General features: G+C 39.8%; 1 protein-coding gene across 1 annotated transcript; it reads right to left on the bottom strand.

Annotated features, from left to right (window-relative positions):
- Positions 1–91: 91 nt before the first annotated feature.
- Positions 92–14,451, bottom strand: ttc38 (tetratricopeptide repeat domain 38). The gene is made up of 14 exons (XM_079682378.1): positions 14,312–14,451; positions 13,796–13,873; positions 13,470–13,551; positions 9,611–9,782; positions 8,282–8,455; positions 6,533–6,608; positions 6,079–6,198; positions 5,907–5,966; positions 5,643–5,681; positions 5,046–5,127; positions 3,265–3,430; positions 1,349–1,508; positions 832–905; positions 92–538 (listed from the first exon to the last, which is right to left on the bottom strand). The coding sequence occupies exons 1-14, from the start codon at positions 14,339–14,341 to the stop codon at positions 451–453; spliced, it is 1,401 nt and encodes a 466-aa protein (XP_079538504.1). The 5' UTR covers positions 14,342–14,451; the 3' UTR covers positions 92–450.
- Positions 14,452–15,104: the final 653 nt, after the last annotated feature.

Raw genomic sequence — 15,104 nt, 5'->3', positions numbered from 1 at the left:
TATTGTATCACTGCAACGTTTGAACACATTAAACATTCTGACCATGCTGCTGCCTAAGAGTGGGGTGCACAAGTAGTCATCACAAGCAGAGTGCAAATGAGTGTATATTTATTGGTTTTTTGAAGATGCTTTTTTATATTGACTTTCACATGATGATTATATTTCTGAATAACTTGTAAATGTAATGTTTGCTTATAAAATATAAAACCAGGTTAGTTAAACAGATCAGTATTGATTAGAGAGATAACATAATCATCTCCGAGGATATAAGGCTATTGATCATGCAAATTAACAACTTCGTTTTATATAAGATCATAAACTTAAGAAATGTGTTATAAAGCTTAATCAAGCTTAATTAAGAGTTTCCTTAAGCTAAGCATTGGAGATCAGATTCATATGTTGCTTTATGTGTTGTGCACGTTGGGAACTGCCATGCTCATCTTGATCCGTCTAGATGTGAAGGGCCAGAGCTCTCTGCATCAGACGATCCGTCATTGGGGAGTTTGGCCTCATGGCTTCGCGCTCCACCAGAAGACCTCTGCAGAAAGAGAACAGCACAAAGACATAAACACAGATTTACAGAGACAAGCTGGAAGCTGACCTGATCAATAATGAAAGTATAACATGGTGTACAGGCAGCGGCTGATGGTTACATAAAGAGAGCATACGGTTTGTATAGAAAGCCACTAAAGAAAAGTGGAGTGGACGGCGGCCCCTACAGAGACTCTGCTGTATCATGATGAAATCCAATGCTTCAAAAGTTCCTTTTTGTGTGTCCTATGATCTCAGCAGACCTTCATATGAAAGCATCAAGTCCCTGTTGTGCATTACCTTCCAAGTTTCTGATGGTGCTTATCCTCCGATTTTATGGCTGCATGAATAAGCAGTTGATTGAAGACATCCCTCTGTGAACAACAGTTGAGAAACCCATTAGTAAACAGTAACACTACCCTTCTTCAGCCCTGTACATATAGTCTTTGTACCCTTTTGTGCTTTACTGTGTATGTACGCTGTTGCACCTATGGGAATGCTTTTCTGAACACAAAGAACATCAAATCCACTAAGTCCATCACAGATTCATTATTCATACATTGTGGTACATCCTCACACTGTGTGGTGTGTTCATGGACTGAAAGGCTCTTTTGCAGAGTGTTCTTCACTTCTGGCCTATTGCACAATAACAGGGATTAACTCAAGAAAACACAATACAGTATGATCGACAATATCCAAAGAAAAAACAAAGAAAGTGTCGAGGCTGTACACTTTTCAAAAAGAATAACTGTTTGGTTTTGGTTTATTCTTATTTGCCTTGAGCTTACTATATTAACCCCTTCCTGTGGGACCTTACCTGTGCATCGCTGCCACCCATATTGACCAGGCGGTAGCGTATCGGCAACAGAAGGTCCACGGTGCGATTGTAGTTGCCCCGGTCGTACTCCATCATGGCCTGACACAAGGGTACACCGATTGTCCGTCCCATCTGATGTTGCACATTGACCCCTGGCTCTCTGTGAAGGAAAAGAGAGGTTAACAACTAGAGAAAACATATTTCATAGCATAGCTGGAAGGTTAAAGGTCCCATGTCATGCTTTTCCAGTTGTTACCCGTCCCCTTGTGTGTTATGAAGGTTTTTATTCATGTAAACGGTCTGCAGAGTCACAAACCCTCAAAGTACACCCTGCAGGGAGTAAAACTCTAACACAGACCTCCCCAAAACGCCTCGTTGGAGATTACTCATTCTCTTCCTGGGTACTCTGACATGGGGATACCCAGAGGCCACACCCTCTGCCAGCCTTTCACGAAACAAAGCTTCCCAAACCTTTCAGCGATTCATGCCGGATATGTACAGCATAGGGCACTGAAGAACGATGCTGTTCCTACTTTGTTTGGACCAGTGGGAGATTCGGGTACAAAACCTGCAAGTATTCATTGTTGTTTGTGTATTTATGATGTTTAAAACAAACAAGGTATCTCCCACGACTGTTTAAATGGGTAAACGTTTTTCGGGCTACTAAGTTGAGAAATGCTCTCCGCAGACCCATTCTCACAGCGTTATAAACCTTTTTCTTACTCAATATCAAGCCACACTTATTGTTTTTCCTTCGGCTGTGAGTGTTTGCTCAGGATGAATTTAGCTTGTTCTCGCTGTATCGCCGAGAGGCTCGTTGTTGCGATCTGCTGCGAGGAGTGGACAGGTTTCCGCTCCTCGCAGCAGATCGCAACAACGAGCCTCTCGACGTCCCGACAAATCAGAGCATACTGGGCTCACAGGGAGGGGGGGGGGCAGGAGCTCTAACAAGCCGTTTAGGACAGAGAGTACAGAGATGCTGTATGAGAAACCAATGTGAGTTTGGAAAATTGCACAATATAAATCTATTCTAGTAGACCTCAACAATGGAATTCTGATCAGTAGAAATGGCCATGACATGGGACCTTTAATGTAGGGCAGTAACATCAACGAAACCTACAGGAAAAGCTCCAGGTTGTTTTTTTAAAAACAGACTGTATTAGAGCATTAATCTACTGAACTGAAAAACTGTGAACGTCTGAGCAGGACTTACTTCCCTGTAAGGCAGAACGTTCCACACTGTGGTTGGGTTTTCTTGGATGAGCTAATGCTTACTCACTGCCTCTGACTGTTAGAGGAAGCATGTGCAATGACATTATGGCAAAATAAGGATTATGTAAAGCTGTGCAATCCTTCCACACCAAGGTAATAAGAGTGACACGGTGTATAGAAGAGTGATGGAATTAAATAAATGCAAACGTAAACATGTCTTCATGGCTTGCCTGATTATTCACAGCCGAGCTGGGTTGAGAACATTTTTTGTTTCTTACTCTGAAATAACATTTTAAGAGCTGCTTTCCCCCAGAAAGTGCATCATTCCCAGACTCTTGTGACTTGCATTATATTACATAACACTGAAAAACATCACAATTTAAAAGAACTGGATTTAAGTGACAGCTTCTCCTTGGGTTTTACACAGAGCCAAATGGAGAACACAAGATGTCTGTGGTTTGGACGCCATGCAACATTGCGACCACAAAGCTCCAGAGTCAGCAGCAGCTGGTCCATCTGCCAAGACCTCTGTCTCTGTGAGGAGAGAGCTCTGAGTTCTCTCTCGCTGCATCAGCTCACTATCTCGCCATCCTACACCCAGCCTCGTTTCTGTCTCCTCTTTACATAAGGTCTGTGTTGCTCTTATGTAAGGCGGTTAGAGTGCTGAGGTATGCAGTGACCAAGAGAAATGGTGCGGAACTTACTTAGACAATTCCTGGAGGCCCTCCAGCAGGTGCTGAGAACTTCGGCTCTCTTTAGCTCCCAGCGACGCCATGAAGAAGTGGGCGTCGTTAAACAGGGTCACGTGATCATCAGTGTGAGGCTGCGTTATCTGGAACAGCTCTCGCCAGCGATCCTTTACGCACACACCTGACCCAACACAAACACACAAATATGGCTTGAAAGCTGCACAAAGGTCACAATAAAAGAAATGTTTTTCAAATGTCAGCAGGTAATTTTGTCTATATTTGAAATTAAAAGAGAAAAAAGTGGAATATGGTCCGAGGTTTGGCTAATTACAGCTGATTCGAACACAGTCCCTTTAGTTTCAGATTAATGAGGTATGATAAGGGAGATCATTTCGCCTCATTAGCAGTTTCACTTAAGACCACACTGTCTTAAATGATCTCCAAATAGACGTTTTCCTTGGCCCTTAAGCCAATTAGCAACACATTACAAATGTTGCATCAACCTCAAAAGACTAATCGTTGTAATCTTGAAGACATCCAGGGTTGGGTTGTAACGGAATACATGTAATGGCGTTACGTAATCAGAATACAAAAATCAAGTAGGCTAACTGTATTCAGCTCGCGTTACATTTGAAAAACGAGTAATCTGATTACAGTTACTTTAGTAAACCTGAAGTGAATACATTTTGGATTACTTATTGGAATTATTGGTGGAAAGATTTCCTCACAACATTTAATATTCATTACTAAAGGTACAGCCGAATCATCACAGCGCACAAAACCGCGCAGATGGACCAAAAAGGGGAGCGTTTGAAAAAAATGTGCGGGTCCGCTTAGTGAAACAATAACAACGTAACATGGAGGAACAAAAGTCTGCGTTTAAATCGTGTGTGTGTGTGTGTGTGTGTGTGTGTGTGTGTGTGTGTGTGTGTGTGTGTGTGTGTGTGTGTGTGTGGTTAAAAGTTTAACACATCAGCCACACCGCTCTTTAGCCTTTCTAAGGATTTTGAAGGTAAACACAGTGAAAGGCACTGCGCGCTCCTCTTCTCAGAGGCTGAGTTAACCCTCCCGCTGCCTCCTGGTGCCGCAGAGATTTCATGAAGTGAAGGAGGTTTTCCTTCTATAAAACAGCTGTGGGCAGCAGATACTGTGAGAGTCACAGACATGAATTCATAGATCAAGGCAGACTGGTGCACACACTCTCCTGTTTTGCCAATCCGGTGCTTAAACAAATATAGCTCTACACCCCTGGCCGAAATGTCCTTAAAATGAAGTCCGAGTTCGACATTTTAATTCATTTCCTGCCAACACTGGCAGGACAGAAGGCGACACGCCCGTTTTAAGCCGTGTCCCTCACTCCTCACATCCCAAGCTGCATCCCCAAAAAGTTTATTATGTTGTTGCATCGTTTCATATGTTATGTTTCAGTTGTGCTCTTGATAAGCCATTAAAACAGTAAAAACACGTTCAGTTTCCTTTTGCTTTTTGTGTCTCCTGTTCACCAAAACATACCATCTGTGATGGAAAAAGAAAGTAATCCAAAAGTAATCTGATTACGTTTTTAAGACACGTAACTGTAACTGTATTCGGATTACTTTCAGAGCCATGTATTCAGTAATCAGTAACTGATTACATTTACAAAGTAACTCTCCCAACCCTGAAGACATCTACAGTTTATGTAGTGTCCAGTGATGGATGAATAAAAGATTAAAACTCCCTTTGCAATTTCCACATTGCAGACATTGATAACATTGCCAGTTATACCTTGTACATTCCCATATCAGCCCGTATCTTACCCTCCAGTTCCAGTCTGTAGAGCATGGAAGAGGCATCGACAGCTTCCAACATGGATCCTGTGGCTTTACAACGTCTGAATACCTAATACAGGAAAAACCTTCACTATGCAGCACAGCTTGAACACTGACAGATGTAACATGGAACTGCCTCCACACAAGGAACACCATTTTAAACAAATATGTTCAGGACTTGCTCGATTCCCCTGATACATGTGGTTAAACATTCATTACATTCAGCAAATGATGTAACAAGGGCAGATATGTTGAAACTTATGGCAGTGGCAAGTAACATTAAGAAATTGTATTGTATAGGTATAGGCCAGGACAGTAATGGCTCTACTTAAAAACTGTCTTTCCTATTTTTAGAGTGAACGAAAAAATAATCAGCTTTGGCAGTTGACACTGAAGTGCATTTTCGCATGGATTTGACTTCAATTTGTACCCACTTGCCTTCTTGACACAGAACAACACAACAACATATTGCTTTTAGTCTGCATCCCCTGTGTGTTGGAACATGCATGGCTCTTGAAAGGCTAAGTGTGCATGTACTCAGATATACTATTAAGGTTCTGATGAAAGTTGTCAACACAGACCAACCTGAGAATCGAATATCTCCAGAGCGGCTTCGTATTGCCCCTGTAGAGGAGGAAGAGGTGAGGAAGAAGAATTTGAATAACTCCAGACTTAAAAGATAGGCAGTGTTGATAGATTGTGTTGCACAGATGCAAACACAAATTAATCTTGCAATATAATCAACTCCAGACTTCAAATTACCCAGGGGAAAGGATATCATAAATACAAGTTCCACAAACACTCCTGACAACTATTCGCTTGACTGAGAAAACTCATTATACTCTTTACCTTCTCGATGAAGCATAGAGCCCAGTGCCAGTAGTTATGACTGGCCAGCACGTCAGATACCTGGAATACAACATTGAAATATTTTGTATTTGTGGACTCAGCAACCTTGTACAGTGTCAGTTATCAAACGAATCAGAAAAACACACCGCTAAGGAAAAGAGAAAAGTTGTACCTGCCAGTCTTTCTCTCTGCTCTCCATGAACTTCAAGCCTTTGTCCACCTGTGCTGTCATCTCGTAAACGTGGGCTACAGAGTGAACCGACCAGGCGTCACCTGGAGCCATCGCCAGGCCCTGCACAACACACAATAACAGTCAGTAAAGGAGAGAAGTACAGATGCAGAACACAATGTGGTATTGTTTTAGTCCTCAGCAAAATGACAATGCTCAATTTCCATTAGTATTTTACTTTCGTTTATGATGTTCCTCAATGTATTTTTTAAGTGACCTTCATGTCACAATTAATTTGTATGCATTAAGCATTGAGCTCAGAGAGTGGGGCGGCTATGAGCCGGATAAGCTGCCAAATTGAAGTGACACCGCAAGCGCAGAAGCAGACAGCCTGCACCACCCAGCTGCTATGACAACAGCACGTTCAAAATAACTGATAGGGGGAAGACAATCTCACCTCCATGGCCACTTTCTCTGCCTGGTCATAGAGGCGACATTCCATGAGACCAAACGAATACATTCCATTCAGATAGCTGAGGGTGTGCACACACCACACCACACACACACACACACACACACACACACACACACACACACACACACACACACACACACACACACACACACACACACACACACACACACACACACACACACACACACACACACACACACACACACACACACACACACACACACACACACACACACACACACACACACACACACACACACACACACACACACACACCTTTCATTAAAAAAAAATGCAGGACAGATCACTTTTACTCTTCAGGTAGGATGATGAAAAGCAGAGACTGTTTTTGTAACCAACCAGTGAGCAATAACAAAGATCCCTACGGGCAGGGGCGGCGGGTAATTAAGGCTAGAGAAGGGTAAGCCTTCCCTAAATGATTGATCCCTAAACTTTTGTGCACTCCAATGTTTCCTTAACGTCTCAAATACAGCTACAATATATTATGTTCAGCAACCCCAAATATCGACCTTGTAGAATGAAGCTATGGTTTTTACAGTCGTTTAATACATTGAATTATCACATTAAGGCATAACAAAGTAGCACCATCGGAGCATAACGATGTTTTGAATTCGGTCAGAACGAGCAGAGGGAGAGTCGTAGGAACAGATTGAGCACCATGGCATGTGCGGTGCGCTCACCTAACGCTGCTCAAAACAAACAGCGCTGGTTAGGAAACTTGTCTTTGTCTCATGAGCTGCGTCTGTACAGTGCTGTCAGTCAGTGTCGGCTCACAGCAACAGGATATAGAAAATCCACAAATAGGGACATTCATTTGGTGACCATTACGTACATTGTTGTTTGTTTGCGCTTTTTGTATTAAACTTTGTGTAATCATTTGGGTTTTACTTGGTATGACTCATCCATTTACTTCGACCACCTGTTGCTAAAAGGAAAGGTGTGGAAGTGAACAATAATTTACTCGCCTGAATTGGTCACCCATAAAGGACATCCATGATTGCAGGGTGCAACAGACTCTACTTAAAACACTCTATTTTCTCAGTTAGAAGCACTTTACTTACAAGTGCCGGCAAACCTGCCCCCCCACTGCACTAAGGAGAACACAAGTGTCGGAGGATCATTGTTAAAACTGCTTACTTTAATGTCCCATCAATTTAGTTTTGTACCTTTCTTTTTCATGATGCAAATTATTATTGTGACTTAAAAATGTCATGTAGTTCTATTTAGACCTTTGTGAGAAGCATCAGGTTTATAGACAGACAATGTGAATATTGTTCTCGGTTTCCATAGAATTTGCATTATTTAATCATTCTGTATGCCACATTAAAGATTCAAAAAGACATTCATTATATTTACGCATATTCCAGTTATTGCATATAATATAAACTCAATCTTTTCAAGACACTTAGCATAACACATTGCACATGATTATAATGAGCGTGTGTGCAGCTGGTCAGATTATATGAGAGATAAGAATAAAGTGCCTTAAAGACTATAGAGGCCTATTTACCCCATTTGTATTTGTAATGCAAGTAAGCACCTAACCATCAAAAACGATCAAAGTCTTATGTATTGTATATAATTGACCCTGTGTTTGAAGTCCCCCTTCACTCCCATTACATATCTAAACTAATATGATTTGGTTAATGAGTTTTCATATGATTAAAGCTCATGCTAAATGCTTCTCGTAATGTGTGCTGTCTCCTGTACCTGAACAAAGGCATGTGAGGTTTCCAGTAGGGCAGCACCCGGGCCACAGAGTCCCTGAGCTGGAGCTGGGCCCCCATGTAGAAGTAAGCATCCTGAACAAACTTTAGAGCCAGCATGTCAGTGGGGTGATCGATCAGAATGTCTTCCCATAGTTCGCAGGCCTTCGGATAGTTACTACAAAAAACATGAGTCACTGTTAAAGAAAACTGAACAATGAAGGACAAAAGAATGAGTGTACCATGAGAATAATGAAGACGTCAATATGCTTTGTACCGGACGAAGGGAATTAGAGGCAATAGAAAAACACAAAGACCCTCTGTGACAATATTGAGAAACAGAATTTTCACTCAACCTTGCAATATATTACGCCGTACCATTGGGAAATAAGGCGTACTTGTTAGATACACTGTGACTGAAATGTACAAATGGTTCTTTGGCACATAATATTGAAGATGAGTGCCGTGGATCTGAAGCGAGCGTCTGCATCACAGGGGGACAGAAAGAAAGGAACCTGGAGATGCGTGAATAATGGCTGAAAAAATTAAACATTCTTATGGTCCTCTGATGTCTGAAGGGAATTCATTCCTTCACAGGCAACCCGTTTCTTCCTTCGTGATGATAAACAAAACTGATCTCTTCTTTATTTGGACTTAATATTAACTGACTGTATTGTAGCCCTTACTTCAAAACATGTTACATTAAATCAGGGGAAATGTCTCTTTTGGTCAGATTGTTAAATTGACATTTTTTTGGTAAAAGGGATGAGAATCCAACTCAATAGGTGAGATTTTTTTCGAAACAATAACCTTGCTTGAAGATATTTGTTTTAAAATATTTTGTTGGATTAAAATACAACTCATTTTTCAAACAAAAAAAGTAACACTGCTGAAAACTGCTCACTGTAGAAATGTTGTTTTTGATACTACTGTGCATAGGATAAATATTTTATTTTTAAATTATGATTTTAAGATATTTATAGTTTCGATTTGTATTTTAAGTGAAGACTAATTTATTTATGAATTCCTATATGATGCACCAATCAAAGTTTGGACACCTTATACCATTATGTGTATGCATTATTCCTCAGACTACTTTTTCAAATTGTGAATTCATGTTGTAAAAAGGAGGTTATACGCATTAGTAAGAATTCTATATGTGTCTAAAAGCACCTATGTGACAGACAGCAATGCATGTTGGGATCCCATATTACACTTCAAAGACCACTCGTGACCCTTCAGACCCTTTTCTGTAACCACTGCTTTGATCAAATTGTTATTCATCTCTCTGTTTTGAATAAATTTCCTGTGGCAAGCTGGCTCTGGATCTTACCCATGTGAAAAGAGCTCCATAGCCTTGACATGGAGCCTCTCTCTGGGAGAGATCTCCTGGCTGTTGGCCAGCTCCACTGTTCGCCTCACAGCGCTGGCCAGACTCTCATCCAGGCGGGCCGAGCTGGATGTTGAGACCAGATTCAACCCCGTACTGATCACATGGCCCATGACTACAGGGAAAACAGATAATACTGGTCTTTTCTTTTCGACTTTCTCAGAGGAACTTAGGTGTTCTGAAGAAAAACATACCCTTGTAAAAATTATCATTTGTTATACATACTGTAGCCAGATATCTAAAAGCGACACCTTTAAAGAGGCCCTATTATGCTCATTTTCAGGTTCATATTTGTATTTTGTGCCTCTACTGTGACATGTTTCCATGTTTTAATGTTCAAAAAGCGTTTTATTTTTCTCATACTGTCTGTGCTGCAGCACCTCTTTTCACCCTCTGACTGAACAGAGCCAAGTTTGCTCTGATTGGTTAGCTGGTAGGCCCTGTTGTGATTGGTCAATTGCTTAGACGTGGCCCGCCCTTAAGCCTATCACGATGTGATGGAGATTGAGCCATTAGGAGCGAGAGTGTTACATGATGGTGTCATTATCACAGAAGTGAACAAAGGAGTCGGGGCGTTTCATGTACTGTAGAGGGGGATTGTGTGGGAGAGAAGCTCCCTCTGGAGGGACCTTTGGCATTCTCTCTGATAGCCATATTATGTAACAATGACAATGGCAAACAGATATGTGGAATATTATTATAATTATATATATATATTTGATTGAAAAACAGACAGAATATATGTTTTCTGCATCTCAATTATGGGATTTTTCTGGCTCGGTTTTATTTTGATATTAAACTGAATATAATTTTCCACTATTTTCTGAGACTTTGGGCTAAACAATTCCTCTAAAAAAGAATTGGCAGATGTTTTCATTACTAAAATAACCTTGTTCATTGCAGCCCTATTATATGTTGTTTTGTTTTTTTAATCTAAAGACAACTGTATTCTGTTAATATATTCAGATCTGTGGACTATGATTCATGTAAACAACGCAATTCATCTTAAACCTAATAACCTCAATTTGCTTGTTATGTTCAATACATTTGAAGGGTATGATCCTGTATTTTCAGCAATTGTCAAAAGCAGCTTGCAAGTTCTCAAGAGCATTAATTAATATTGAACCCGCACAACAACAGCTTGACTCATTTGCATGAACATATCACATAAAACACTTGATGGAGATAAACAGCAGCTTCTCCTACACCGAAGATACACTGGGCCCAATTCTATTCAGCCTCTATGTAAATGACTTGCCATCAGTGTACACTGGATGTGAGGTGCAAAAGTATGCTAATGACACTGTCATTTACGTCTATGCAAAAACCAAGGCCCAAGCTGCCGCCAAACTAAGTGAGGCAATGGTACATGTACATCAATGGCTTACTGACTCACAGCTATATCTAAACTTTAAGAAGACAGTCTGTATGTTTTTTAGCAAGACCAACACTGTATCACACCGTGAACCCAAGGTCTATGTGTCTGGGGAGGTCATTCAAACAGTTACACATTTTAAATATCTAGACACTATCCTTGACACTACTCTATCCTTCAAAAAACAAGTGAGAAAGGAAATGCAAATAACTACCAAACTTTTAGATATATAAGGAACTGTTTGACAACACCTGTAGCAAAACTCTATTTGACAACTCTACATTCCCTACCTAACATACTGTATGACCAGCTGGATCCAGGTGAATAGCACAACATTAAGGCCTATCCTATCACTTCACAAACAAGCTTTCAAAGTTTTGGACAGAAAACCTAAGCTATACCACCATTGCAAAATCCTGGTTAAACATAACCTGCTCAGCTGGGAACATCTTTTAAAAAACACACTGATGCATGTCTTATTTTTAAGATTATAAACGGCAAGGCACCCCCACCACTCAACAAAACAGCAGAACCACAAGGTCTCCCAGTTCCTTTGGTAAACAGTATTTCTCTTTGAGGGCATCAACACTTTAGAACACAATACCAATATATACAGATAAGGAATAACACCTCCTATCATACATTTAACCACTATCATAAGAACTGGCTTTTAAGCAATAACAAATGTGAACACTTTTAACTGTATCATAGTTAGGGTTGCAAAGGGGCGGAACATTTCCATGGGAAGTTAAGCTGGGGAATTTTGGAAATATTCGATGCAAAATTAAACAAAAAAACATAACATTTCAACATTTTTTTGTAAAGTAGAACAGAACAAGTTTTAATTATTTTATTGAACAATTATTTGTTTCATTGAAGAACGAAAACAGGAATGTTGAGTTAAATGTTACTCATCCACCCCAACCCCACTCATTACAAAATGAACAAAAATGCACCTCCCATCCAAAAATCCCCTCAAAGTCCCATTCAAAATGTGAAATAAAGAGCCCTTCTCCCTCAAAAAAGTTCCATTAAACATGCAAATCTTCCTTCAAGCAATCCTCTGCATTTTTGCTAAACCCTTTCAGTCAATGGGCTCTTCCTGGGCCTCATCAACATCCAACTCTGAGTCTTCCTCTTCAGTGTCACTGTCCAGCCTTGTTGAGGATGGTTCTGTGTCAGGCTCAGAGAGCCATAGGTTTTCCCGAATGCCAACCAGTTTTTCCACCCTCACATTTGTGAGCCTGTTGCGAACCTTTGTGCGGTCTCAATAGCCATGCAGTAAGCAGTGTGCTATGGCATGGATATTCAAGTGTACTTGAATGGCATCTTTTTGTTTTAGTCAAGATTATGCTAAAATATACTTGCCCCAACTATGTTTAAGTTCCCTATGAAGAGCCAACCTTCAATTTTGAAAGTTCCCAGTTTATTCCCATAAATTCCCCTTTATTCCCGTTAATTCCTGTGGAAAGTTTCCATCTTTGAAAATTCCCGGAATTTTGCAACCCTAATCATAGTATGATAGTATTTCATCTGTTTGCATGTTTGTCTGTTCCTATTTATTGTTGTACCGACTGTTGTTGCCTGTTGCTGTGTGTATTTTTGTTTTATTATGTTTTTATTTCTCTAGTTTTGTTTTGGTTATTTTAAACATCTTGCCAAAAGGACAACAGTTGAAAATCAGCCTGCTGGCTAACACTGGCCCGTTTACAGAAATGTTGATCAATGTGCACTGTCCTTTAAATAAATAAACAAACAAACAAACAAAAAAAACAAACACAATTGTTTCATATGACAGACAGGTACTGAAGGTCAATGCTTTTGCTAATTAAATGACAGCATGTGTAATTGTTAAATATCCAAGGCTACATCATATCAGAAAGGCATAGCAGACAAAGTGCAGGTGCAACTAATAACAATAACGATGCCTTACTTCCATGTATTGTCCTGTCATTCCATTGCAGTCGTTAGTGATATTATTAGATACACCTGTGCTTTACAGTATGTGTGCATACAGTACATAACATATGAAAATGTCTGTTTTGAAAGTGTCTGTAAAGCTGAAGGGTCTTCGCCTTTTACAGGTCTTTGTGCTTTCTAAACATGGTTACTCAGTATGCTTGGCCAGATTTGTACATTGTTTAATGACCCCAAAGTACAATGAATGATAAGCTTTTTATCTTTCTCTAACTAAAGTTAGGATTTTGTCAATGATTACTTATTAAATATAAAAGCTCAAAGTATTTGATTAATTAGGCTTTTTTAGCAGTGCATACATTTAGCACTGTAACCTTTTCCTCTCTTCTTTCTTACTCTGAACTTTTAACATTGATTTGTCTGTTGTCTCATTTAATACGTTATTAACTCTGCAGCTGCAGTATCAGTAAAATAATAGTGAATATTATCTCACGTTACACGTCTATTTACCAAAGTTAGGGTCTGCTGCTGTGATCGCAGAAAGGCATCCTTCAAATCCTCCCAAGGTTTCATCGTTCTTCCATGTGACATACTAGAAGTGGAACAAAATAGATTTTTGGGGATAGAAATCTTCAAACAAGTTTGTCAGAGTTCATTTAAACTCCTCACATGCATTGGGGTGGGTTGAATGGTATGCAAATTCATAAAATATTGCAAGATATAATAATGCTACGTGCAAACTACTAGCACTTTAAAAACAATGAATACAACTTCTATTAGTACCTTTAGTACTAGCAAAATGTGTCATTTGTGGAACAATAAGCAGTCAGTGTTACCTGAGTAAGGAGGGCGTCATACAGTTTGCAAGCCTCATTACTGCTGGTGGACATCGGGAGGTTCTCTGCACTCCATGCCTGTAAGGGACACAAGAAATAACTACTGTATCATCGCCAGCCTTCAAAATAAAGTCTACAGTGCATTGATTCAGCACGCTAAATAAACGTGTTCTTTAATTTTGTTATCATAAATATATAAGTAACTCCATGTAGCCTACTGATAGGAAAAGTTAATATTTCCGACGTTATCTTTAGTTTAATATTGACAAATGTAGCTAAATATGCTTTTGTCAACATTTGCTCTGAATTAGAAAGACAATAACAGTTTGATATCCCGTCAAATGATCTATTGCTTCGTCATGTCTTTTTGCAAACCTTATGTAACAATTGTATCGACCCCGGCAAGCCGTTCCTCGAAAACTACATAAAAAGCGAAAGTCGTGTCATACTTTGCCGAAATGTTTTATCTTACATTTGTAGGTAGGGTCTACTACTTTCTGAAGCCCGAATACTAACCTTGCAGTCCCTGAAGCTTGAAGCCATCATTTTTGAAGAGCGGCTCTTATCTCTCCAAACTTCAACCACAAGCTGGAGCTAAACCGTCATATTTATGTGAAAGATATCTGACCGGAAGAGAAGATGTTTGACCTGCTTTCAAAATAAGAGCATGAAAAGAACGTGTACAACATCGATGTAAGTATTAAAAGAGGTTAGTTTTCATTTCCCTAAAAAAGATTTGTCTTCTGTGTCTCCTTTGTAAAAATGTTGACCTATATTACTTATGTTAAGGTTATATATAATGTTATTTTATAACACATTACAAAGGCAGTCCAAGTGCTTTACATAATACATAATCATGAACACACACAACAACAAAACCTAATTAAAAATACATTCATAAAAGTAAAAGAAAAGGTAGTTAAAAATAGACAAATCTAGACGATGCCGCAAGAAGTGCAAAGTTATTAATAAAACACAGTTAAATCAACTCTGGAAAAGCAGCTGTAAAAAGAAAGGTTTTTAGCCTTGATTTAAAACAACTCGGGGTTGGGGCAGATGTCAGATGCTTTGGAAGTCTATTCATTTAGCATAAAAACTATTTCTGCGTGTTTTGGTTTTGACCCTAGAAGCTATGAGTAATCCTGTCCCAGATGATCACAGAGCAGCTTGTCAGACATGTATTGTGGTCAAGTTCGAATTGGGAGCAGGTGCAGAGCTCTGAGACCTGGGCCCTTTCTAATTTCTCTAACTCCCCTCCTCGACTCCCCTCCTTGACTCCTATCCTCGAGACTTAGTCCCGTCCACAGGA

Source organism: Notothenia rossii (assembly GCF_949606895.1).
Source record: "Notothenia rossii genome assembly, chromosome: 5".
In the NCBI taxonomy this organism is placed as follows: Eukaryota; Metazoa; Chordata; class Actinopteri; order Perciformes; family Nototheniidae; genus Notothenia; species Notothenia rossii.
Note: the sequence above shows the minus strand (reverse complement) of the source record. Positions and strands in the feature narration are given on the sequence as shown.

Excerpts from the sequence above, each read along its gene's own strand:
- ttc38 (XM_079682378.1), bottom strand. The coding sequence starts at position 14,341 with ATGATGGCTTCAAGCTTCAGGGACTGCAAG. Across the intron at positions 13,552-13,795 it reads ATGACGCCCTCCTTACTCAG|TATGTCACATGGAAGAACGA; the intron begins GTAACACTGACT and ends TTCCACTTCTAG. Across the intron at positions 906-1,348 it reads TGGGTGGCAGCGATGCACAG|AGGGATGTCTTCAATCAACT; the intron begins GTAAGGTCCCAC and ends TGTTGTTCACAG.